Source organism: Neoarius graeffei, chromosome 25 (assembly GCF_027579695.1).
Source record: "Neoarius graeffei isolate fNeoGra1 chromosome 25, fNeoGra1.pri, whole genome shotgun sequence".
Classification (NCBI taxonomy): domain Eukaryota; kingdom Metazoa; phylum Chordata; class Actinopteri; order Siluriformes; family Ariidae; genus Neoarius; species Neoarius graeffei.
In genome coordinates, this window is record NC_083593.1 from 4741022 (window position 1) to 4766456 (window position 25435).

At 42.3% G+C, this 25435-nt stretch overlaps 1 protein-coding gene across 2 annotated transcripts in view; it reads left to right on the top strand.

Moving 5' to 3' along the window:
* Positions 1–21120, top strand: part of ppm1e (protein phosphatase, Mg2+/Mn2+ dependent, 1E) — a 39882-nt gene extending 18762 nt beyond the window's left edge. For both annotated transcript variants that reach the window (XM_060909174.1, XM_060909175.1), the window contains exons 2-7: positions 9941–10068; positions 13348–13547; positions 17502–17690; positions 17842–17985; positions 18456–18549; positions 19826–21120. In XM_060909174.1, the coding sequence (XP_060765157.1) occupies positions 9941–10068; positions 13348–13547; positions 17502–17690; positions 17842–17985; positions 18456–18549; positions 19826–20685 (1615 nt within the window). In that variant the 3' untranslated portion in view covers positions 20686–21120. The remainder of the gene's footprint in view (positions 1–9940; positions 10069–13347; positions 13548–17501; positions 17691–17841; positions 17986–18455; positions 18550–19825) is intronic.
* Positions 21121–25435: the final 4315 nt, after the last annotated feature.

A 25435-nucleotide genomic window follows, 5' to 3' on the forward strand; every position in this document is an offset into this window, starting at 1 on the left:
AGCCCCCAAAAAAATTAAAAAAAGAGAGCAGGATTTGGGTTTTATTAATCTTTATTGCATCATAGCGCCGCTGAGTTCTGGATTGTGATCAGTCAGAAGGTGTTGATTAATTTTCTATAACAGCAGCTCTGACAGTAGTGCAGCTGCACATCACAGGTTTATATTAACGCACTCGTTATAATGCGTTATTGTTTCTACAGTAACAGCTCATACAGCAGATGCTTCACTGCTTGTTGTGGTCTAAGAGGAATAAAACACTCAAGGACGTGCTGTTACAGGAAACCGATCAACTTCAGGGTGATGACTCTTTCAGCACCACCTCATCACTCATGCTGTTTTATTTGTTTGTTCACCTTCTGTTGGACTCAGTCTGAACGTTTTTGACATGGTCACACCTCTACGTCTGAGCCGAATGGACAGATTTTTTTTTTTTTTCCACAAAAGCAGCCGGTGGGTTACATAACCCTCACTTCTGAGCTGTTCAGTGCTCATACCGGCGCTCTGTTGCCTGGAAGGAGGATGTGGTGTCGCTGACCTGTTTAGTGGGAAGTGAGTCAAGGCTCGGAGGGAGGGAGGGGGAAAAAAACCCTTATTGGCATAAATAAATTGGTGGACAAGCTGTAATCTTGATTAAGATGAAAATAAGTGTGGTTATCTCTAACAAATACATAAATGTGCATGCATACACATGGTAGTATTGTCTGCTCTGTGATTTTTATTTTTTCCCTAAGAAAAGAGCAGCAGAACGAGTGTAACGTATTGCCGATGAAGTGCAGAGGCGGCGAGAGTATGAGTCGATGAGGATTGCTCAGCACCACAGGTGGAAATGATATGAAATTTCCAGGATGTAATCGGGCTGGGTGATATGATAAATTATATAAATATTGTATATGTTCCAGTACATTTGAGATTTAAAATTATACTAATAATTTACAAATGGTTAGTTTTTCACTTGGTCTTTAAAACTATAATGTGTTTTTAAAAAATAATAATAATTCGGTGTTAGTTTTATTGATTAAAACAATTTTTTTTTAAACTAAATCGAGCCTCTCGAATGAAGCTCTACTTTTACCAGCTTATAAACTTTAGTGTTCTCCATTTACAATGCAATGGTAATCAGTGTGATCGTTAGCTGAAATGATCTTGGGTCATAAAAGCATCGGCAAGAAACGGGTCCCCTTCTTGAAGCTTGTCCCGAATCAACAGTCACCTTTTAAATTGGTAGATCAATCCAAACGCCATAATTAACATCTGAACAAGTTTAGCGTGATGTCAGTTGACAGCGTTTCAGCATGGATGCCGACTCTGTGCTCTAGCATTCGCACGTTGACCAAGAAGTCTATCCCACAAGAAGATAAAGATTCAAGTCTGCAGTAAGAACCCTTGTCTCTATGGACTTCATGTTAACTTGGATCATGTTCCTAATGTTGATGTTTTGTGTGTTCTCTCCTCGTTGTGAGTTCCCTCTCGCTCCAGCCGCACTAACCCACGTCCCAATCACTTATATAACCATTGCTATGTGGAGGCGTTGAGCCCCGTAATCTCTCTCTCTCAGCGCTCTGATTCATTTGAGGACGCCAAGGCTGGAAGCTGATTGTAGCACAGCCGGTGCTGACTTTTTTTCGTTCCTCTCCTCAGAAACTTTGGTCCTCCATCAGGCACACACAGTGGGAACAGGGCCAATCGTAATCTGCAGATTAAGACCTTAATCCTGGTTTGTAAAACAGGTGACGAGTCCATTCAGGGTCGCTACAGGCCATTGTACTGTTCCAGAGTTAAAAACGACCATAGTCCCTCATTTAAACCTTCACCCCAAAGACACGGCACATGCATGCTGGAGCTTTATGTTGTGCTCTTGTGAAGTCAGCTATAAAATAGGCAGTGCAAAATTTACTGAATATTTCTGCATGATATATGATGTACAAAAAAAAAAAAAAAAACGGCAAATTTGTTGCTGGTAACCTGATTAAACCTCATTTCAGCTCCTGGAATGACTCGCACACATTTGGAGGAGATTTTAGCACAATACTTAAAGAGAAAATAATAAAATCAGGAGTAAATGGCTGTGTCGCTCCACTCTGGGCAGAAGAAAGAAGCATTGCACCAAAAACTGACTCTCAAGTAGCTAATATTCTCCAGTGTCAGCTCTGTCAAGACACCGAGGTCAGAGGTAAACCTGTAGCTTGCCGTTTTCAGACATCTTCAGGACAGAGGACTTTTGCTCTTCTTCTTTGTAACATGACAAGCTGCATTGTTTTTGACTTGCACTGTATTGAGTACAGATGAGAGAATAAAGAGGGGCTGGTGAAGGAACGACTGTTTACAGCGGCTATAATGTGACTACAGGAGCTAACTTGGTGTACTGAAGTTCCACAACATTAAATGGGTAAGCGTGTAGTATATTTAATAAATAAATTTTAGTAGTTGATGAATTGTAACTTCTGGGTGGTGATGGTAAGACCATTTTGCCTCAGGAAACATCACACCACCTGTTTTGATTATTTTCCTTTATCAGCACTAACCCTGTCTTCACACTGACAGTGTTGTGACAAAATTGCCAGAAGCCATTATTTGCAACTTACCAGTAAAAGTAAGGGTGTGTGTGTGTGTGTACTTGAAAGTGGTATCAGGTATCCAATTTAATGACTCATCTTAAAGGTTTATTTTGCACACATCAGTTTCACCTTCTCCAAGACGTGACCTTAAAGGGCATATTCTGGACCAATTTCGTTATTTATTTATATGAAAGTATGTCTCTTTACACACTCATCCAGAAGGGTAATTTTGCACAAGGCCATCTGTCTACAGCAGAAAAAAATAAAATGACAAAACACGTCTGGAAAAATCCCAAGGGAGTCTGGAGCCAGATTCGTGACGTTATCTGCGGAAGCGCCAGCAGGCTGTGCGAGCTTTGCATGGTTTCAGTGCACAGCCTGTGTAGACCAAGCGCTCCCATTTCTCTCTCATTGTCCGGTCTTTTGGAAGACGGAGTACTAATCCCATCAAGATTGGTGTTGCTACACCCTCCTACGATACATCTGTTAACCGTTTTAATAATTACGTGATAACGTTGAATGTAGGATTCAGAGGGAGGCGTCCCGCACGCGACATCACAAAAATCAATGTTTCCCGGGAAATCCAAATGCCAAGGACCAATTCACCTTAAATGGCTTGATTTTCAACTGAATTTTTCTGGTATTGTGCAAGGTAAAAAAAAAAAATGCATAAAATGCAAAATGTGACACATATTTGACCAAAGTTTAATATAAAATAGGAGAATTACATTGATCTTGCTCCTGAATTTACCCGTAATATGCATCTTAAAGACCAAAACTGATGGATTTGACCATGATGAAAAACCAGAGCGTGCGCACTTGCACACCAGAATTGCTATTTAAAATTTATATTTCTTAAAAAAAAAAAAAGTCCTTGACACTCCTCCTCAGAACTTTTATTCAGTGTGCTGTAGCGGAATGGTGTAGAATTATTCCAGGAGCTTTGAGTGAACGCAGAACTAAAGAACAGCTTTTAATTTTACAGAATTGTAAACGTGTCCTGGCCTGAGGGGACAGAACATCACTAAGTAGTGCACACTACAGGAGGCTAGTGTAGGGAACAGGATGGACTGAGCCTGAGTGTTTGTTTAGCCCACATTACTGTCCTCTTTGGCCCAACTAGGCCATCATGTCTCTCAGAAAAGGCACACGCACTTCCTCGCTCTCTGCACAGATGACTTATTTACCCTGCTTTTGTTTCTTCTGTCTGTTGCTAAACCGCTTGATCAGATTCTCACAACCGTGCACACTGACACAATACTTATAAGCGCAAGAGTTTTCAAATATGATCCATTTTGAAGAATAACAGCAAATATTAAGTCATGTTTTTGGTTTGTAATTTCGAGGAGGCAGGAGTGATGCTTTAATCTCCTCATTGTTTCAGGATGACTCAACCAGAATCTTTGAAATAAATCAGGTGTGATGTATTGGACAAATGGTTTACAAAGGGTTTTTTTCAAAATCCTGGTGGGGTTTTTTTTTTTTTTGTAATTCATAGTAATTATAGCTCTAGAATTAGCACTAATATTAAAAAAAAAAATCAGGATAGCCACCCATTTTTAGTGATGGTGCTTTGTTTGTAAATGACTCTGATGAATCAATTCACAAGCACAACTGAATCAAAAGGGCCTGCCCCCCGCAAAAACATTGATGCATCATCCAAAATGCCCATTTTTTTTTTTCCCCCTGACATCTATAAATACACAAACATGTGAATTTGTACTTCTGTACACAATGGGGAGGTGTCGATGTTGAGTGCTGTTGCTAGACAACTGGAAAATACTGCCACGGAGAATAAGCTAGCTCGTAATTTTAGGTAGCTAGCACATACCTTTTTTTTTTTTAAATACAAAAAGTGTAAAGACAGTGATGGTGTAAACCACACAGGATGATCAGGAGCGTCAACATTTACCTCCAAATATGTTAGTACATTTTTAATAAAACACTCCGTGACCTAAAATGACACCATTTACACTTTACACCTCTGTGGTGAAATCACAAGGCAGGATTTCTCATCAATGGGGAAATACTCCAGAACATATGATGACTTGGTTAGCTGTCGTAAGTCTTTTTATAAAAACAAAGTGACCTTGGAAATGAAACGGAATGATCTGGAACATCAACTTCAGGTTTATTGAGAAACTGGTGAGAAAAGATTCAGAATGGCTAGAATTGTACTTGGCATCGACTGCTAACACAACTTTCGTGGTTGTGCCATAAGAAGTAGGAGCAGCTTTGTGTCATGACGGTGAATGGAACATTTCAACTCCTAAGGTAGTGAATATCATGAAGAACTACTATGGAAATTTCTGAACTTTTACTGAATCCGAATCGAACGTTTTGAGGCGTTTTTGAGCTGAAATGAAGTCAGAGCGCCATCATTTAGCACATCACCGCCATGTGTGAATGCCAGAACCATAGGATTGTTTATAAATGTAATTAATTTAGTAATGAAAGATTAAATGTGTTTTTATTTGGAAAACTGTTTGTTCACGCTGAATTGTTGTTTTTTTTTTATTTTAAATGTCTAACCATTCCTGACAGTTAGATTGTTCCCGGCAGTGGTGTTCTTGGATTTGATTAGAGCTATTTTGTAACACACATTTTCATAATGGTGTGGGTTTTTTCATTTTATTATTTTTTTTATTAAAGCTTATTCTCAATAGGAAGTGACTTTTATTTTTAAACCACTAAACGTTGAGCTCCATTCCATCTGCCTGATCTGTTTATAGTGTGAGTCCTGCATTATTGATGATCTCCGAGCCGTAAGAGACCGCATCAGCCTGTCTGCTGCCGAGTGGGATTCCCGCTCGTGATGTGTCGTGCCTCAGTCCAGCCGCTGCTTTCCATAATGTGGAGTCGGGGGGGGGGGAATAAAGGCATTTGTTTGGCAAATGCAGAGCAGGGATACGCAAATGCACCGGACGCAAAGCCGTGCCTTCTCCCCTTTCCATTGTTGAGGTCTGTTTTGACTCCTCGGGTGTCTGAGGATTTGAAGGTCAGCTCCCACTGGGAGTGTGTGTGTGTTACAGAACTGTGCTTCAGAGATGGTATGGTCTATCTGGATCCTGCAGAATAATCACTCCTGTGAGGAGAAATGGAGTAACACACATCTAGAGGTGCTCCTTAAGGAAAATGTCTGAGAAAGAGATTAAACGAGGCTGTTTAAAAAAAAAAAAAACTCCTTCAACATTGTCACACTGTTCATGAACCAATTCGATGGATGAAAAATGGTTCTACTGTTACACCACTCGTTGGTTCCCAAGTGGTGTAACAGTAGAACCTTCAGAACATCTTCAGTGCTGTTCAGAAATGTTTTTCATGGTTTGTGTGGAACATTTAGACAAGTGACCTGTAGTTCTGTTAATCTTTTCATACAGAGACGTTACATTTTGGGTTTTTATTGTCTATCTAAGGAAGGCATGAGCCACGGGGTGTAATTTTCCTCAGTTGCTATGTCATTATTTTGTCTTACCAAGTCTTTATTTTGAAGTAGTAATTCAAAATAATGAGGTGTTTAAATCAAAATAATGACTTTTTTTCCCAGGTGATAATTCTCCCACCTTGTGGTTCTGTATCTTCTGGATCTCACGGTGTGTCTGAGATTGTCTTTAGTGTGGTTTTTTGAGTGAGTGGTTGGAAGTTTGGAGGATTTTATATAGAACGATCAGTACAAATTTCAGGTGAAGAAATGTACCACCTTAGTTTTACAGAGAATAAAACAAACTCCGACGCTTGGGCAGCACTGATGCTCTCATGATGTAGATCTTAATCCTGCTGCTTTAACGTTTAAGACACAAAAGAAACACACATTAACACGCTTTCTATAGGAAGATGGTTAATTGTTCTCGCTTTCTGAAGAGGTTCTACTTGTGACAAACCGTGTGAGTGATGTGGCCAATACTCACTCTATGCACTTTTAGTAGGTATGCAAAGTTTGTGTGAGCGAGACGGAGGAAAATCTTGTTCAGCTTTGCAAAAAAGCATGGAGTAATGACCTCACTGTCTGGCTCACTCCATGTCTCTGTGTGTGTCTGTCTGTCTGTCTGTCTGTCTCAGGGGTTAAAGATGGTCTCTCTCAGGTCCTTGAGAGAAAGACATGGAAATGGTCGTTTGTGTGTCCTCAGTGATGGACAGGCTGTAGAATTAGTGTTGCACGATTCCTGCATGTTGCTATTAACAACCTGTGACTCATCCACCTGCATTCGTCTCTCACACACACACACACACACACACACACACACACACACACACACACAGCCTTGAATACTCAAAGCACTCAACACACACCCACAAACCCATTTGCACCCACGTACGCACTCCAAAAACGAACAACCTTTCTCACCTAGATCATGGCTTTTGGGAGGGTACAATGAACACACACACAGTACACATCAGTGTTGTGTAACACTGGATGATTGTGCAGCTGGAGCTTGAAGGGTCTCTTGGGGAGAGCTGTAACTAACACACACACACACACACAGGCTTTTGTTAAGGAATGGTGACAGTGGATTTCTCTCTCTCTAACACACACCCACAAAGGAAAATCCCATATACTATTGGTGTGTTAGAGCTACATTTTTTTTTTTTTAATACCATACTAATGACGTCAAAGTGGCTTCTTATTGTATATCTGTCTGTCTCTCTCACTAATCCTCATTCCTCTGCGTCCCGTTGCTCAGTAAACAGAGCGCTCTGATTGGTCCAACACAGTTGCTTCAGCCAATTAGGACTCCCCACCTTGACGCCCCCTCCTGCCTGCCGCTGACGTGTGTGGTTTTTTTTTTTTTTCCTATGAATGGAAATGCGGGGGTGGATCCCAGAAAGTGATGGCAATTTGCGTCTTTTCTCTCCCTTTGTATCCCTCTTTCACCCCTTCTTAATTTTCTTTTTCATCTGCACATTTCTGTGCAACTAATTCACTATGATCCCTCACACACTGATGGTAGTAAATGAATAATTTTAAGTGATCATGATTTTTGAGCCACTTATTTTCAGCAGGTGACAATTTAATGTCTGAGGGTCTGCCCACATCTCATCATCTCTAGCTGCTTTATCCTGTTCTACAGGGTCGCAGGCAAGCTGGAGCCTATCCCAGCTGACTACGGGCGAAAGGCGGGGTACACCCTGGACAAGTCGCCAGGTCATCACAGGGCTGACACATAGACACAGACAACCATTCACACTCACATTCACACCTACGGTCAATTTAGAGTCACCAGTTAACCTAACCTGCATGTCTTTGGACTGTGGGGGGAAACCGGAGCACCCGGAGGAAACCCATGCGGACACGGGGAGAACATGCAAACTCCGCACAGAAAGGCCCTCGCCGGCCCCGGGGCTTGAACCCAGGACCTTCTTGCTGTGAGGCGACAGCGCCAACCACTACACCACCGTGCCGCCCCGGTCTGCCCACATTATTTTTTTTTTTTTTTACATTTTATTTTTTTAAGACCTCATCCACAAAGTGTTTTTGAATGGTAGAAAAATGCATTTTAAAAAAAACGGTCAGCCTGAACCTTCACAGGACTGTTGTGCGTGTGATTTTAACGTGTTATGAATCTGCTTGGATTGTGTTTTTATCACGGCTACTCATCAGGTCGATGAATCCTCACACATGGAGTTTTAACTTGATTTTGGACCTTGTTGGTGTTTTTAATGCATTTTTTTTCCCCTCCCCTCTTCTTGAGCTTCCAAACTGAAAGTAAGATATTTGACATTTGGGCTAATGGTTGATGTTCGGGCTCATGTGAGCAATTTTCCAAATGTTTGTTTGATGTGGAGTCAAGTATGCTTCTTCACAAGACTGTGTGGATGGGAGTGGTTTTGAAAATGGAGGCACTGCGGCCTGCATGCACACGATGCGTTCTTTGTGCTGGCAGCATCTATATTCAATACAAATCCTTTCAGTGGTGATGGAACTTGACCTCCTCAGCACACAACTTTTTTTTTTTTTAAACTTCAGGAACCCTGCCAAGCTCGTGAATGTTACGTTTCTCTTATTGACCAATTAAGAAGGGGCAGGACTTAAGATAACAATGGTGGATGAGAAACTGAACCTGGTTGTCCCTGACAACTCGGTTATTTATGATCTAACATTGAAGGGTTACCATTCCTTAGCAATTTCTTTATCGTTTTAGCGAACACCTCAAAAGTAGACTTGACGTTCACGATGAGAAGGAATGCAGAAGTGCTAAATGTCTTTTATAACCAACAATAACAAGCACTTGAGGGAAGCATTCTGAGAATGAGGTTGTGGGCGCTGCCAGCACGAAACCTGCATCTGCTGGACACAGGAAGAGACAACAGCTGTGTCTCAAACCACACTACTTTCGTTCACTGTACACTACACTGATGTAGCAGAATAGAAACGGCTTCCAGAGGAACCACACTGACATTTTGTAAATGATCTTTAACTATAAATTGAAACTTGCAACCCTGATCTTAACACGCGCGTGTGTCTGTGCGGATAGGTGGTTTCTCCTCCCTTGGTTCGACACATCTAGAGCAGGCTGTCATTGATGTGTCCTTGAGACACAGCGTTCCACTTTCCTGTCCACAAGAGCAGCTTGTGTGTGTGTGTGTGTGTGTAAAAGACCTGCTCTAATTTCTAATACCCAGAGTCCTTTGCATAGGACATCAGCGTGTTTTCTCCTCCTGCTGCTCTGTTGCCACCATTTGTTGTCATAGTTACGTCGTCATGGTTACAAGCAGCATCCATGGGTGGCCTCATGTTGCTACGGGAGCAGAGAGAAGACGATTCGACCCTACCTGAGAGGATGAGGATGATGTTAGTGATGGCATGTGAATCCATGCGCTGTGTGAGGCAGGGTTTCGATACATCATTTGAGTTAATGCGCGTCTCCTGAAACACACACAAACTAATACACAGTAATACAAAGGAACACACGACACCATGAGACTAATACACACTTCACAATAAAAACAATCATGTAGTTGACTGTAACACAGACTAATTGTCCATTTCAGCTCAGGGAAGGTTTTCATTGTTCTGTCGCTTTAGTTGTGGAGACGTTAACGTTCAAAGTCTTCACCACGTGCACCCTGAGCAGAGAATTCTCCAGAATGTTGGCGAGTCGTTACTTTTTTTTTTTTTTTTTTTTAACTTTCAGACTTTAGCAGAATTTGCAGCTGTACTTCATTATTGGGACATTTACTACAAATTTATTACCAGTCTTTCAGGTACATTAATTTACACACAATATAAAATATGCTAAGAAAGTGTCATAACATTAGCAACGTTAGTCTCATAGCTCCAATACAAGACTTCACGCACTGAACACTCAGCTGATTGACTGGATTTGAGAGGTCATTTTTATCCAAACTGTTGCATTATTGTGTCTCTCTGTACGCATGTTTTACAGTAACTGTCCGTTCCCGCTGGCGGCAGGTTTGGCCCGTGGTACAGCTGACAGCGTTCTACAGACTGATCTCTCCAGCTGTCACCTCCCCAAGCCCACAGAGGACGGCACAGAGACTGAAACCATTCCTCGTGAGTGTTCACTGTTTAAACAACACTGATATTGTAACGCTTCACTGTGTCTCACTCCAAACCAAAACCTCTTTATCTCCATATCTCTGCTGCTTAATGCTGTAGAATAGGGTTGGGAACTGAAACTTGGTTCCAAATTAGAACAAAATTCTAAAGTGTTAAGTCCCAGGTACCTGTATTTTAAAAAAATAATAATTTGAATTTCAGTTCTGCTTCAATTTATTATTGCAAACAAAGGCGGCATGTCTGCTCGGACCCGTCGAGATGAATACATCACGCATCGGTGCAAGGGCGTGTCCATTTGTTTGGATCTGAACTCGCATACCTGGCTAATGTCCCAACAGTAGCCAGGTTTCCACTGCAGTTTTGCGTACAGTAGAAGCAATGTGTTTTTGTTGCAATTTTTAAAACAACTGTGAATGTTGTGTGTTTCCGCTGAGTGATTATCTGATTTAAAGCTGAGTTTTCACCTCTTGCAATAGCTCTCACAGCATGCTTTTTTTTTTTTTTTCCCTTCCCCCTCAAAGATGGCATTTCAATTTGCTCTTCTGGTCATGTGACTTAAATGAGGAAAACCGTTTCCATTTAAATTTTGCAAAATATCACTATCAAATCATCTGAAAACAACTCGTGAGTGTAAATTGTTTGTGATGTCTGAGGTCCCCCCCCCCCAAAATTCACGTGTGTCTTACTTTAAGTTCACCATTTCAAATTGCACATTAAGCAGGTTGATGGAAAAACAGCTAGCGTGAAAGATGGACCATAGTAAATGGTCACATGTTTTATCTAAGTATTTAACATTTTTTTTAACTAATTTTGATGAGATTCACTAAAATTCAAAACACCCAACTGCAGAATATTTCTAGTGTTGCTAAAATAATTTCATTTCGGTCCATGATAGTGACTCCCATTTCCCCTCTTCTGTCAATAATACGCATGTATTTTTACAAATGTTTGTGAACGGTGCTGAATAACGGTTAGGAAGTTTGACTCAAATTGCTGAATCCAATTTCTGTCAACTGAATGAAACCACCTGAATTGATTTGAGGGTGGTATGGGAGTGTATTTTATTTTTTTTAAAAATCATCAAATCGGTTCATGTTTGTCCCAAAGCGCACAAATGGTGAAAGTTTGGTGAAATTCCTTTCATTGGCCTTTGAGATCGCATTCACAAGGTTTCAGGACGGACGCACGGACAGACGGAAAACCCGAAAACATAATGCCTCCTGCACCTTATGGTGGCGGAGGCATTAAAAAAAACAACAGGCTGGTAAGTGGACTGGCTAAGATCAATTGCCCCACAGTGCGAGAGAGGTGTGTCGCGATGTGTCCTGTGATTGACTGGCGTCCTGTTCCGGGTGTCTTCCTGTCTCACACCGTGGCCCTGACCAGGATAAAATGCTTGCTGAAGTGAATTGGTTTTGAGTTCAACTGAAAACGGATGAATCACGAATCGTGTTGAATCCGTCAGCCCAAAGATTCAGACATAACTGAACACAACTGGAAATGGAGTTATATAGTGTTTAACATGTACACCATTTTCACTGTAAAAAAGAGAAAAAAAAAAACCTTTCATTTCTGCTTCCAAGTTGAAATGCAAAAGCACTCAATCTGCATCGCTGAAAAGTGCATCTGAGTCCCTTAGAGAGCGCTGCTCTTGTTCGACATTGGCTTTGACATTTCTGGGTATTTCCAAGGACGCCCGTGACCCAAAAGCCGATGATTTTAGGTCTTCGAGAGGCTCAAACAGGGAGAGACTCTTCCGTCCTGCTGCCTCCGCACTGCTATCGGCTGTGAATGTAGGCCACTCTGCACAATTTAAACTCGCTCTCTCCTATTCGACTGCAGAATCAGGTCACTTACTAACTTAACTCTGGCCTGAATTGCTTTCTTAACTTTCTATATTCGAATGGAAATGGCAGAGGAATTGGAAGCGGGGACGACTGAGAAATGCTCCAGCCAGATGAATTAGAGATCAAACGTGTGGTCTTCAGATTTACGCTCGTGTGTGTGTGTGGGGGTGTCACAATTGGTTCTTACTACAACCATTGTGTTCGTGTGGAATTCAGCATGGATTTGTAAAGCTCATGACTGAGTAACACCAGCAGATGGTCTGTGAGGGCTGGATTTATCTTAAGTGATAGAATCTTCTCTAGGGATGAGGGTTTTATCCACAGATCATGTGTGGAGAGCTTTAAGAAAAAAAAAAAGTTTCCACACTTCTGTACAGGAAGCTTCTTTCCTTGATATCCCAGTGGGGTTTAATGCCTCAAAAACTCCATTCTTCAGTACTTGGTGTAATGGAGTAGAGTTGGTGTTTGGTAAAGGGCTGTACACACAGGAAGCGATTCCCTCATCACTTTGTTGCTGAAAGTTGGTCGCTTGGGCCATCTACATATCGAGTGATTAGCTCATCGCCTGGCTCCAGGGGCCTAGGTAACCTTGTACATCAGTAACGTATATCATACGGTTATATGATTTCATTGCAATTCCTGTACATTATTTTGATATAGGAACCAAAAGTTGTGGACGTTTTTCTCTTTGCAATAAACATTTTAGGGAACACTCTATTGGCATCATTGGTCCGTCAATGGTATTCTTTTGATCCCGCGGACAGGCACATCAGGCGAGAGCAGTTTAACTCCGTTCCTGTCCACTTTCTCATCACTAAAATCTGAACACTATTCAATTCAAGACTCATTAAACTGTAGTACTCTGATAGCCCATTGTGCATGTTTAAGTTTAAAGCTGATGTCCTGTTTATATAGAGCAGGTCGGTCGGTCGGTCTGTCTGTCTGTCTGTCTGTCTCTCTCGGTCCCCAGTGTCTGTCGCTAACCTGATTTCACAAAGCAGCACACCTTGTAGACTTCAGTGTGAAACACCATGTAGTGGAGGAATGGACATGCAGACGGCTGTCTGGTGCAATCTGTTCAGCAGGGCAGACCTGACATTACAGATTAAGTATAGATTGCACCGACGGGGCAGGAGGGATGCTGCATCTGTATAAACCACAAAATTGTTAAAATGTAAAATAAAAATGCACTTGAAATACTGCAACTGAAGGGGGAGGTCTTCACTCTGCGTGTCTCTCTTCGCAGATGTCCTCTTTTGCTCCTGTCCTCAATTCTCACATTCAAGTGTGACCGAACACGCGCACGCACACACTCATAGCCTTTTTTGAACTTTGGTAACTGTGCAGTGGTCCTTCACAAACCTGAACTGTCTTTTTAGATTTTGTAGAACTGGAACATGTCTGATGCTTGTGTGTTCCTGAACAGAGATCGAGGCAGTGAAATTGGCTCGTCTGGTCTTCAATAAGCTGTGTGAGACATGTTGCGTGTGGCTGAAGGGTTTCCCGCCGCGACGCCGCTCTCAGGCCTACTACGAGACCTCCATCCATGCCATTAAAAACATGCGCCGCAAGATGGAAGACAGGCACGTCATCATACCCGACTTTAACACGCTCTTCAACCTGCAGGTAACTGCCCCACACACACATGATCCGAAAAGTCTGCACAACACTAAAACCAATTATGATGGTTCTTAAGTCAGCTGATCAAGAATAAAGGACATTGAAAGTTGTGTGGCGTCACACAATGTTTTTACCACAAAGGAACCTACACAGGAGTCACATTCAGATCCATCAGACTCGTCACTTTTACAGCTCGTTGGTTAAGAACACAGCTCGACTACTGTTCCCACATTCATGAGTGGTGAACAGCTAGTAAGTTACCAGCTATTACGTTATTGGTGTTTTGTTGTTTTTTTTTTTAAAGCTATCTAAGGGCCAGGAGAGAAGATTTACTGCTTCATATGAAAGTTTGGCTGAACTTCAGGCGCATTTCTCAAAACCCTGACACCGAGCGTATGATCTTCTGATAAAGCTCAGTGTGTTCAGCTTTAATAGCTCTGAATTGAATCAATAAAGCATTTGTATGTAAACGACCGGCTTATTTTAGTGCTGCTGATAAATGAAGAGCTTTTACTGGAGCTAAAGAGTAGAAACTCTCTCTCCATCAGACAAAACATGAGCTGCAGCAAAAGAGAGAGAGCACTCGATATTCATAACGCACTACTCCGACAGACTGAGAATGAGGATTCAGAAGCTGCTCTCAGGATTTAAGAGGTAAAAGTTGAACAAGTGACTTTTATCCAGAAAGGGGGTACAAACTTTTGATCCAGTATTCTTTCGATTTATTGTTCATGATCATTTTTGATATTTGTGTTCATGAAAAGAGAAACCCATCTTGCATTTGCCAACACTTTCTTTGGTGGCTGACCAGGTCAATTCTTAAGAGGCAGATAGGGCTGCAGATCTCACAAATAAATGCCGATGATGTTGGTGCCGCTCCGGTATTAGCCTTTCCTCCTTGCCCTCTTTGCATCTGCTTCAGCATTAAGCTTGCGCTCGCCTGCTTCGAGTGTCTGATTATACACCGTCCTCCATTCGCAGCGAGAGATTCCCAAGTTGCAGGTGGTAAATCAATTTCGAGCATGTCTCTCTTGCAGACATCCTTGAAACGTAACGGAGGTCGGCCGACAGGTCTCAACCCCCGTTCCAGCTCCCTGTACAAGAGGTCCTTGGGGATTCGACCGTCTTCCATACAACGAACATGGCCCAGCTACCTCAGTCTGCTATGCCTGAGGAGGGTGTACATGGACGGAATGCCTGCTCTTTCAAGAACATTGCTGTTGGAGACCTTATTTGCCCATAGGATGGACAGAATGCGACGAAGGCATCTCATGTGGAAGATATGTAATTGTTTTTCCTGCCTAGCATAGGTGGTCCAAAACTCACTTCCGTAAAAGTAGAGTACTCCCAATGCAGGCACGATAAACAGCAATTTTGGTCTGGGTGCTGAGTTTCTTGTTCTCCCACACTCGAGATGAGAGCTTGGCTATGTTTGCAGCCTTCCCAATTCTTTTTCCAATCTCCACATCAAGAGAAGCATTGTCTGAGATAGTAGCGTCAAGATAGGTAAACTGTGGGATGGCATCCAAGGTGTAGTCTTTGATGGTATGGACAGGTGTAGCTTCAGAACCTTGACACAACTTTTGTCTTCAAGCTGATGCTAAAATCACTGCATGCATTGGAGAACCAGTCAAGGTGCTGAAGGTCTTCCTCATTGTGTGCAACAAGGGCAGCATCATCAGCAAAGAGGAAGTCGCGAAGGGTTACTTTGCGAACTTTTGTCTTTGTTCAAAGACGTGCAAGGTTGAAGAGATTGTCCATCAGTTCGAGTACGCAGCAGGATTCCTTTGTCACAAGACCTGAATGCATGTTTGAGGAGGACCGAAAGGAAGATGTTGAACAGTAATGGTGCCAGTACGCAACCCTGCTTCATACCACTATTGATATCAAATGCCATAGACATGTTGCCATTATATTGTACCGTCCCCTGTGTACCATCATGAAATGACTGAATGAATCTCAGGAGTTTTGGAGGGCAACTGATCAAAAGGTAATATCTGAAAGAGGCCAGCCATCTCTACTGACCAGGTCAAAGGCCTTTGTTAGATCGATGAATGCAATGAAAAGTGGCTGTTCTCTGCACTTTTCCTGGAGTTGCCTCAATGAGATCATATCCACTGTAGAACGTTTGGAGCAGAAACCACACTGGGATTCAGGGTACACCCACTCAGCAAGCAGTTGTAGGCGATGGAGTGCTACTCAGGCAAACAACTTTCCAGCAATGCATAGTAGAGAGATACCCTGCCAGTTATTACAGTCGCTACAGTCACCCTTCTTATACAGAGTGGTGATGGTTGAGTCTTTCATCTCCTGTGGGACAGAACCTTGTTCCCAACACTTGTAAAGCAGCTGGCTTCCCGTCCTGTCCAGGAGCCTTGCCAGATGACACCATGATTGCCTTGAAGAGTTCATCTTTAGTTGGAACATCGTCAAGGCTTTGTGGGAAGTCTTTCAATCTTATCGAAAGCAGGGGGAGAGACAAAACTTGTACCACCAGAGAGCTCATTATAGTGCTCTACCCAGCACTCCATCACTTTGGACTGGTCACTGACAATCTCCCCGCTTTGCCTTCAATGGGGCGCACTTGCTGTGTAGGTCCGATTGCTTTCTTGATGCCCTTGAACGTGCCTCTGATATTACCATTATCAGCAGCTGATTGGATCTCAGAGCGGAGACCCATCCAGAAGCTGTTGGCACAGTTCTTGCACTCAGCTTTCGTGCGTTTTCTGGCCTGGCGGAAAGCATCGAAGGAGCTTGATGAAGGGTTGCGCTGGTAGTTCTGCATGGCATTCCTCTTTTCCTCAATTAGTGGTTGGAGGATGGTGATATTTGCGTTGAACCAACCTTGGCTTTTGGGTTCCTTCTTGCTGAAAGCCTGAAGTGCTGCTGCATGAGTCATGTCCCTGATATGTTGCCAGTGATCATGGGTATCAAGTTCCTGACAAGGTTCGAGTTTAGCGCTCAGAATAGCCTTGAAGAGCGAAAGTCTCTCCTCAATGGCAGTAGTATTAATGTGAGGTTTGGCAGGATGTGTAGTACGATGTAATTTCTTCAGGTGCATTTGGACTTTCGAGCAGATGAGCGAACGATCGGTGTCGCAATCATACGAGATGTAGCCGAAGGGTGTGCAGGCTTTTGCACTGGGCCTTTTGTTTATTGGTTAAGTATTAGTTGTTGGCACTTGCTGGTTCCTGAAGAGTGAAATGATTATTCACCCTCATCACGTTTCTCTCTAAAGCCACATAACGACTCTTAATCTGCTCGTAATTAAACCTGATTTAAAGCCGAGAACGCAGAGTGCTTTATTTACTCTATCAAAACATTTCATTTAGTGCGTTATAATAAGAGAATAGGAGCCACTACTGAGTGTGAGGATTAAAATGGTTTAAAGTGCACCGAGTGCTGCAGATGAATTACACCCAGGGGTCGTGCTGCAGCTTAATTACTGTTACAGGAGCATCTCTTTACTCACTGTTTTATTGAAAAGCACAAACGGAAGCGTATCATCCTCGACAGACAATAACTCCTTGATGTAATTGGTTAAACATCGGATTAAAGATGGATTTAGTGGGATAGAGGATTGAATAAACAGTTTGATGGCAGAATATATATATATATATATATATATATATATATATATATATATATATATATATATATATATATATATAATATAAATATAAATAAAATTTGTGCGCGTGTGAGGCCACACCCCCCTCAGTAAAAACTGACAAGGCATAGAGACCACACCCCTTTTCATTTGGACTGATGGGTCAATTTCGAGTTCTTAAACATCTAGCTTGGGGTTTGAGGAGGTGGCGCCAAATGTGTGGCTGACTCGAGATTTGCGATCAGAAAAGCAGTTTAGATGCTTTTAACATACTGAGGCGTGCATGGGTTGGAACCCATAGTGTCATGTTCCAGAAAGGCAACATGACGGCAGTGCGTTTGTGTTTGCAGGATCAGGAGGAGCAGGCGTTCTTTGCCGTGTTCGATGGTCACGGTGGTGTCGACGCTGCAACCTACGCTGCAAATCACCTCCATGTCAACCTGGTGAGGCAGGAGATGTTCAGCCAGGACCCCGCAGAAGCTCTGTGCCGAGCCTTCAAACTCACTGACGAGCGCTTTGTACAGAAAGCGTCACGAGAGGTGTGTGCGCGCGCACGCGTTTCCTCACGCTAGATTAGATGGATACTGAAGGTGTCTTATGCTCAGGGCTGACTGCTCTGTCTTCAGGGCTCCTGAGCTTTGAACACTGTGGCCTGACACTCTCAAACCTGTTTGCGTGTGTGTGTGATAGAACCTGCGCTGTGGCACCACTGGGGTCGTGACCTTCCTCCGAGGCCGGACTCTGTACGTTGCCTGGCTTGGAGACTCGCAGGTCATGCTGGTGAAAAAAGGACAACCAGTGGAACTGATGAAACCCCACAAACCAGATCGAGAGGTGAGAGACACACGCGCGCACACGCGCTCCGCCTGGATGTTTTTTATCCATTACGTTAGTGTCTGCAACTGGTGAATATAATTTCATTTAGTTACAGTTTAGTGAGATTTCTCTAGTTCCAGAACACCTTTCTTGTGGACCTGTGTGCATGCATCACCTTTACACAACTACTAATGATTTTTATACACTCCTTGCGTCAAACAATGAATTAGTCAGACTGAAAAGATAACACACTCCTCCCGTGTTGATCCGGTCATAATTACAAAAAAGTTCAGATTATTTTTCACAAGCAATTAAGTGATTACAGTCCTAGTAACAGTTGGAGTAAACCAGCCTGCAAGATGCTGATGAAACGTAAATTGGAACATTATCACTATAAACACATTGAGGTGGACTGCAGCGCTCTTGGGTCATTTTTTTTGCTGATGGATATTTTTGACTGAAGCGCGCGTGTGTGTGTGTGTCTGTAGGATGAGAAGCGACGGATCGAAGCTCTCGGTGGGTGCGTGATTTGGTTCGGGACGTGGCGAGTGAATGGCAGCTTGTCTGTATCAAGAGCCATTGGTACGTAAATTAAACCCCAATCCACTTTCTAGAGCAGCAGCTCAATTACAGGTTTATATTAACGAGCTCCTAATATAGTGTTTCCATAGTAACAGCTTGTTCACAGGGACTCGTACAACTGATGCTCCACACAGACCGATTAAAAGTTCTCTGTACATGTAACATTTATGGAAGGAGTCTCCAGTGTCAGCAGCTTGTCATGGTAGTGAAAAATCGCAAAGAGAGGGTCGTCAACTCTGTCCTGAAGGTGCTGGGAAAACTTGGTGATGGCTTTACCTCTGACTGTTACAAAGCACAGACACTGGTGACACCTTCCATAAATGTTACATAAAGATCAACAATTATGACACGACTCTGAATGAGCTGTTACTATAGAAACAATAATGTACTGAGATAAACCTGTCACTTTCCCAGCTCGAATGCTGTTTTTAGATAATTCATCAACACCTGACAACCAATCCAGAACTGAACAGTAGAGGGGGATTCTCAGGTGTGATGTGGCTTTTAAACTTTAAAAAAAAAAAAAAAGGTGAAAATCAAAAGTCCAAGTTGATGCATGTCTAGCAGTTGTCTGAATTAAATAAACTCTCGCTGGATTGCTGCGGTGTTCTAAGGTAATATAATCTAGTATTCTATCCACATTCACTGGACATGAGCAATCGCATGCTCTGATTGGCTACTCTACTATTAAGATATCAGCTCATGTACAGTGAGTAGAGGAAAAACAAAATGGCGAAGCGTGTTGCTGAACCAACCAAGGACGAAATAAAAACACTACTCAAACCCCCCCCAAAGCAACAAAATATGGAATGAAAGTATTTGTGGGTTTCCCCCCCCCCAAGAATTATTGCATTTTTCACAAATTGCTGCTGTCATGTCACCGGTTTGTTTACATTCTATGCAGAAATGAAGTCAGACACTTTGTTTCTCAAAATCCAGTGAAATGTGGATAGAATAAAACTTATTCCACTCAATCTTGTCGTACATGGCTTATAGGCAACTCGGTGCTACGCACCTCGTTGGTCATCAGCTCATGTACAGCTCAATTTCATGGAATAACTGTTAGATCTAATAATTGCAGCCTATAAATGGGGGTGTGAATGGAACTGACTCATTTCAGAGGTTTTAATAGATTACATTTGCTGGACTTTTTGTTCCTAGAACACTCAACTTTGGAAATTAAACTGTTGCATAAGTTTTTCTTGATGGGGGAACGGTGTGATATTTAAATCAGTTGAATGTATTACTCAAGTCGTGTGTGTGTCTGTCTGTGTAGGAGACTCTGAGCACAAACCGTACATCTGCGGTGACGCTGATCACGCACTGTTTCCTCTGGATGGCACTGAGGATTACCTGATCCTGGCGTGCGATGGTTTCTATGACACTGTGTGTCCGGAGGAGGCGGTGCGCGTCGTCTCGGATCACCTTCAGGAGAATAATGGAGACACTGCCATGGTGGCGCACAAACTGGTGGCCTCAGCGCGTGACGCCGGCTCGAGCGACAACATCACAGTCATCGTAGTTTTCCTCAGAGACCCACGAGCTCCGCCCCCATCTGACGAGCAGCAGGATGAAGAAGAGCTGGAACCTGAGGAGGAAGTGGAAGAAGAAGAAGAGGTGGAAGAAGAGGAGACAATGCAGGGCGAGTTGGTGTGTCAGGATGGCGGCGGGGAGAACGGAGGGAAAGTGCGCAGCGGCTGGCCCCTGCAGCAGTGCTCTGCTCCTGCTGATCTGGCCTACGAAGAGCGCACCGACTCCTTCACAGACAGGACGAGCCTGAGCACCACAGGGCCTGATCTCCCACTCATGACCGGCGGCTGCTTCTGTCCCGTTCTCAGCAGGTCAGACCTGGGCCTGAGAGGAGGAGGAGGGCGACGGCTGGGTCCCAAACCTCAGGTCCCGTCCTGCAGCGGACGCTGGGTGGAAGCGGCAGCTCTGTTCACTCAGCAGGGACGGAGAAAGAGGAGGATGGACGAAGAGTTGGAGCGCAGGATGGAGGAAAAGCGGCGTATCCAAAAGAAGGCAGAGTGCCGCGGTATCCTGAGCTCCTGGCCTCGACTACCTGAGCCGCTGCGCTACACCGAGACCCAGCCTGGAGTCGCCTTTCCATGCTTAACACAAGAATATGGCATCTAAACCCCTCCCCTCACAAACACACCCACCATGTTCACATTAGCATTTCCTCCTGCAGGTCAAAGCCACATTTTCCACCCACATTTCCCCTGAGCCAGCGTTAGTCCCTACTTGAGCCAAGACATAGAAACACACTCCACTCTGACCTGATGGAAAAATTAGTCAGACCAGTGAACGTCTAGGATGTTCTTCAGAACAATCTGCCATTTTTAAAAATTTATTTATTTCTGTGTTAGTTTAAAGAATGTCAATTCTGACTTCTCGTCATACAGGTAGTTACCGGTAACTAAGTAGTGTGTCGTTCCTGTCGTTTAGAAAAGGATGCTCACTCGCTGAGCCAACACCTTGCGATTAAAAGTTGTTTGCCTTTTAACAGTGAAAAGGAATACAATTCTGTTCACATTTAAAACCTAATACTGATTTCTGTACACACTAGGGTTATGACTGTGAAAGTGTTTTCAAAATTTCTACTTTCCTGATGTTGCATTTGGTGAACTTTTACTTGTATATTACTTTTTTGAAGTTATTTTTATTGGGTCATGCAAAAACCTCCCGCACCCAACATCACCTCACTTTTGATAAATGCATGTATATTAAATAAATCATGATTATAAAATAAATTCATTGAAAGATGTGTAAAGTACTTTTATATAACAAATTGCTTAACAATTGTTGTAATTATAATTGTTAAGCAATTTGTTATATAAAAGTACTTTACACATCTTTCAATGAATTTATTTTATAATCATGATTTATTTAATATACATGCATTTATCAAAAGTGAGGTGATGTTGGGTGCGGGAGGTTTTTGCATGACCCAATAAAAATAACTTCAAAAAAGTAATGTAAAAGTTCACCAAATGCAACATCAGGAAAGTAGAAATTTTGAAAACACTTTCAGTCATAACCCTAGTACACACGCTTCAAAAAAGGGTTCTTTAGACGTCCTTTTTGAAAGTGAATATTTCTTTACTTTCTGTTCTATATCCTATAAAGGCTTCACAGGGTTTTTGAGCCTTTACACATCTTTATCTAGACCAGACTCGGTGAATAAGTGCAAGATGATACATCAATTTGAGTCCACAAAATGTCAATTTAGCTTACCACTTTATAAAAACAGCAAGTAGCTTAATTAAATGAAATTGTGAATAGGTGAAAGCAGAATCTGTGAAATACGTTTTTAAAGTTTTTCCAAAGGGAATTATTTGCCATCATTTTAGCCCAAACCTGATCTATCCTGGCACTTCTTACTTTACATATCCCTTTTGAGCCATTTTACTGGTGTATGGTTCTTTTTACAGAAATGTCAGCGATGCAGTATGAAACACTGGATGTGTTTACGACGACAGCGAGACCAAAGAAAGGCCGTACAGCTCAGTGTGCGCGTGAGAGGGGGACAGTACCTTATACAGAGTTGTACAGTCAGGGGGTTAGCGGTTTCACTTTAACTGCAGCGCTGTGGGTCCTGTTCATCAGAAATGTCTGCCGTGTTGTATTTGCCATTTTAAAAGTCAAATGAATTTCGTTAACACGTAATGGAAGCGTACAGCCTTTGGTTTGGTAGGGGGTGTGGCCTAAAGGTTGAAGGCAGGGCTTGAGGTTATCTTAATTTTAGTACAGACTTTATGTAGAAATGCACATCTACTCAATGTTCCTGTCGGAACAAGACTCGCACGCGCAGATCTGCACAACCGGAAGAATGTTTTCGTAACGGCCAAACTGATTCCATAACAATTTAAACTTTAGTGGGAAATTATGCTACTGGAAGTTAAAGTTCTTCCTCCACACACACAATATCCACTCACTCTGAAAAGCCATGACCAGGAAGCCTCGGTGAAACCTCCTGCACTCACATCTTCATCCACAGCACTCAAACCTGATCTCTGTTCCAACAAGAGCCTGTAACAAAGCACCACCGAGGAAGAACAGCTGTGAATCCTCCTCAGATCTACAGACTGTGGAATGTACTCACACAAAACATTTATCATGTTATTTAAAAACAACTTTTTTTTGTTAAGTCCACTGAGCCTGAGTCACATGACCATCACCTGCACATCACGACAGCTCGCCACGTTTAAGTGAAAAGCAGCGGTCTGAGGTTCTGCGTCTTGTACTGAAGTGCACAAGTCTTCTCGCTCTCACTCATTCCCTGATTTACCACTCAAGGGGTACAAATATATTTAACAGAATTGTAGTAAAACATGTGTATATGTATTTTTGTGGGCGTGGCCGTGTGTATGACACTGTCTGTCTTATTAATGTGATAGTTAGGTCTTACACACTTGTGTATTAACTCTTCAGCCATGATGTCCCTCTGCATCTACTCCGAAAGTAAACTACTTGAAATTATCTGAAAAGGAGGACGTGCCATGAACAAAAACACACGCATCAGAAGCGGCCGATGGCTTCCTCCTCTGTTTTCAGGGACCCTGAGCCTCGGCGCTTCACACTGCCGGCGTGCTCCTGCTCGTCTCACCTCGCACTTCCTGTCTCCCTCTCTTTAGCTGCGTGTCACCTCATCTGATCTTCACCTCTGCTTTTACTTCCTGTAAGCAATAATGAACCTACTGAAGCCATGAGACTCTCAGCACTGGACTGCATTAAAGGAGGCGTTCGGCCACAACTTAAACGTCCACAGCGACCGTCTTCAGTCGTAAAGCCGAGGCGTGTTCACCGTGTGAAGTTTGCTTCTTTAGTTTAGTGATGAAGGAGCTAATAACAGAATCGTTAGCGCACAGTGGCGGTGTGAAGCTGTAGGGGGGAGCACCAGTGCAGCTGCTATTACATACTGGGGGGGGGGCGCAAACAAACCGAAAGCAGAAATAATTAAAATCTATTTCACAGGAGCTTGAACATAAAGATTTTATTCTTCAATGTGTCACTGACGGAAAAGACGAAGGTGGGTGATGCTCTTTTACACAACTCGAGAGAGTAGTAAAGACCACAAATGCTGATCGTTTCACATAAAACTAAAATACCACAATCAAATATTTTCAACTGGTTTTTGTTCCTGCAACACGAATAATCATTTGATTATCTGGAGAGGAGAAACAGAATGTCAGTAGCATAACAGGATGCTGAATTTCGAGTTGTTCCTTATTTTTACATTATATTGTTGACCAGAACAAAACAATACAAGTGATTTATTACAGCTATGTTTATAAGCCTGCTTTTTTTTGTTTAATTTACGCTGATTAAATCGCTTGTCATGAAAAATTTTTTGCAGCTCTAACCAAAATAAATTGACTCCACCCCCCCCAGAGATTTAACAGTAGAATCGTGGGAGAAAGCCTGAGATGAAGTGGACGATAGTCAAGTTCCACTTTTAACTTAAACATGTCCAAGCATTACACAGTCAGTCAAGATTTCAAGCGACGGGAACATTTGCCTCAAAAATCTCAAGATGCAAACTCCACACAGTGATCTCGTCTCTGGTGTTTTGTTTCTTTCCCTTCTTTTTGCTGAACTGCGCCTTTAAAGGTGTATAAGACTCCTGTAGTTTTCCTACAGAGTGAGAGTGAAAAGGTTTTGGATGACGTGAGATGTTTGCGTGAGAAAGCGTGAGCTGGGGATCGTGTTTGGATGTTTCAGTGAAACTGACTATTACAGACTCATTAAAATACGTCAGCCTTTAAAACACACACACAGAACAGATCCTCATCCTCACACTCATTGTCACACCTGTAGGAGTTTTTTTGTTTTCCGTTTCCTGCTGGAGGACGAACACAGTGAGTCACGCCTTCTCTTCTGTCCTGGTGAAGGAACGCCGTCACACCGGTGTCGTCTCCTCCAGAACCTCAGTAACCTGCGGACACGAGACACCCCGTCCCCCAAATTAGCTCTCAGTAAATAGTGAAACTGTGTCTGAATGTCTGTGCGTGTCAGAAAGAGTGCGTGTGTGTGAGAGAATGTTCTGTCTAATGTAGTATTTATTATAAATATGTATATCTGGTGACTATCATGTATAAAAAGAGTGTAAGAAGTGTGTGTCACGTGTGTATCACTTGTCTGTGACTTACCGTATTACTAAAGATAAACAATGTTCACTGTCTGAAGACAAACATTCAGTTTTTGAAGCCAGTCGTTTTCCTGAATACGACTGCCTGATTAAGCCGTAACTAACGAGCGCAATCAGACAGACAGGATTAGCTTTTTGAAGGTTATTTAAGAATAATGAGCATCTGAATAAAATCAAAAGACAACACGACACGTCAGCTACATGGCCATAAAACTTTATAACGGTGCTTAAAAGCATCCAGTGTTTGTTTTTATATATAATGCGTTTATATTTCTTTTAATAATCACTAATTACTTTGTAAATTAGATGATTTTTTCATTCCCATAATCCTAGAACAGTAAACACCCAAATCAAATGCTAATCAATTGCATGTTGTTAGTGACTGAATTCATAAATTACTTCATTAATTAAATTACATGATTTATTACAATAAATTATAGTTTGTAAATTTTGCTCCAAAAAAAAAAAAATCTTAAGGCTCATAACTGGATCATCACTAGCTCAAGGTTACAGTTTATAAATCACGTGTTTATTCACACTGTTAAATGTACACAAATGAGCACTGTCACAAAAATTAAGTCATTATTAATAAACAAACTGATGCTTTTTTTGCATTTTAAATACACAAATGTTTGTAAAATTTATTTTTTTTTTTACATCAACCACTTTAAATCAGTTTGTAGTTAGATATTTTTAAAAATATGAACTCTCTCCACAATATTTCAGAAACATGTA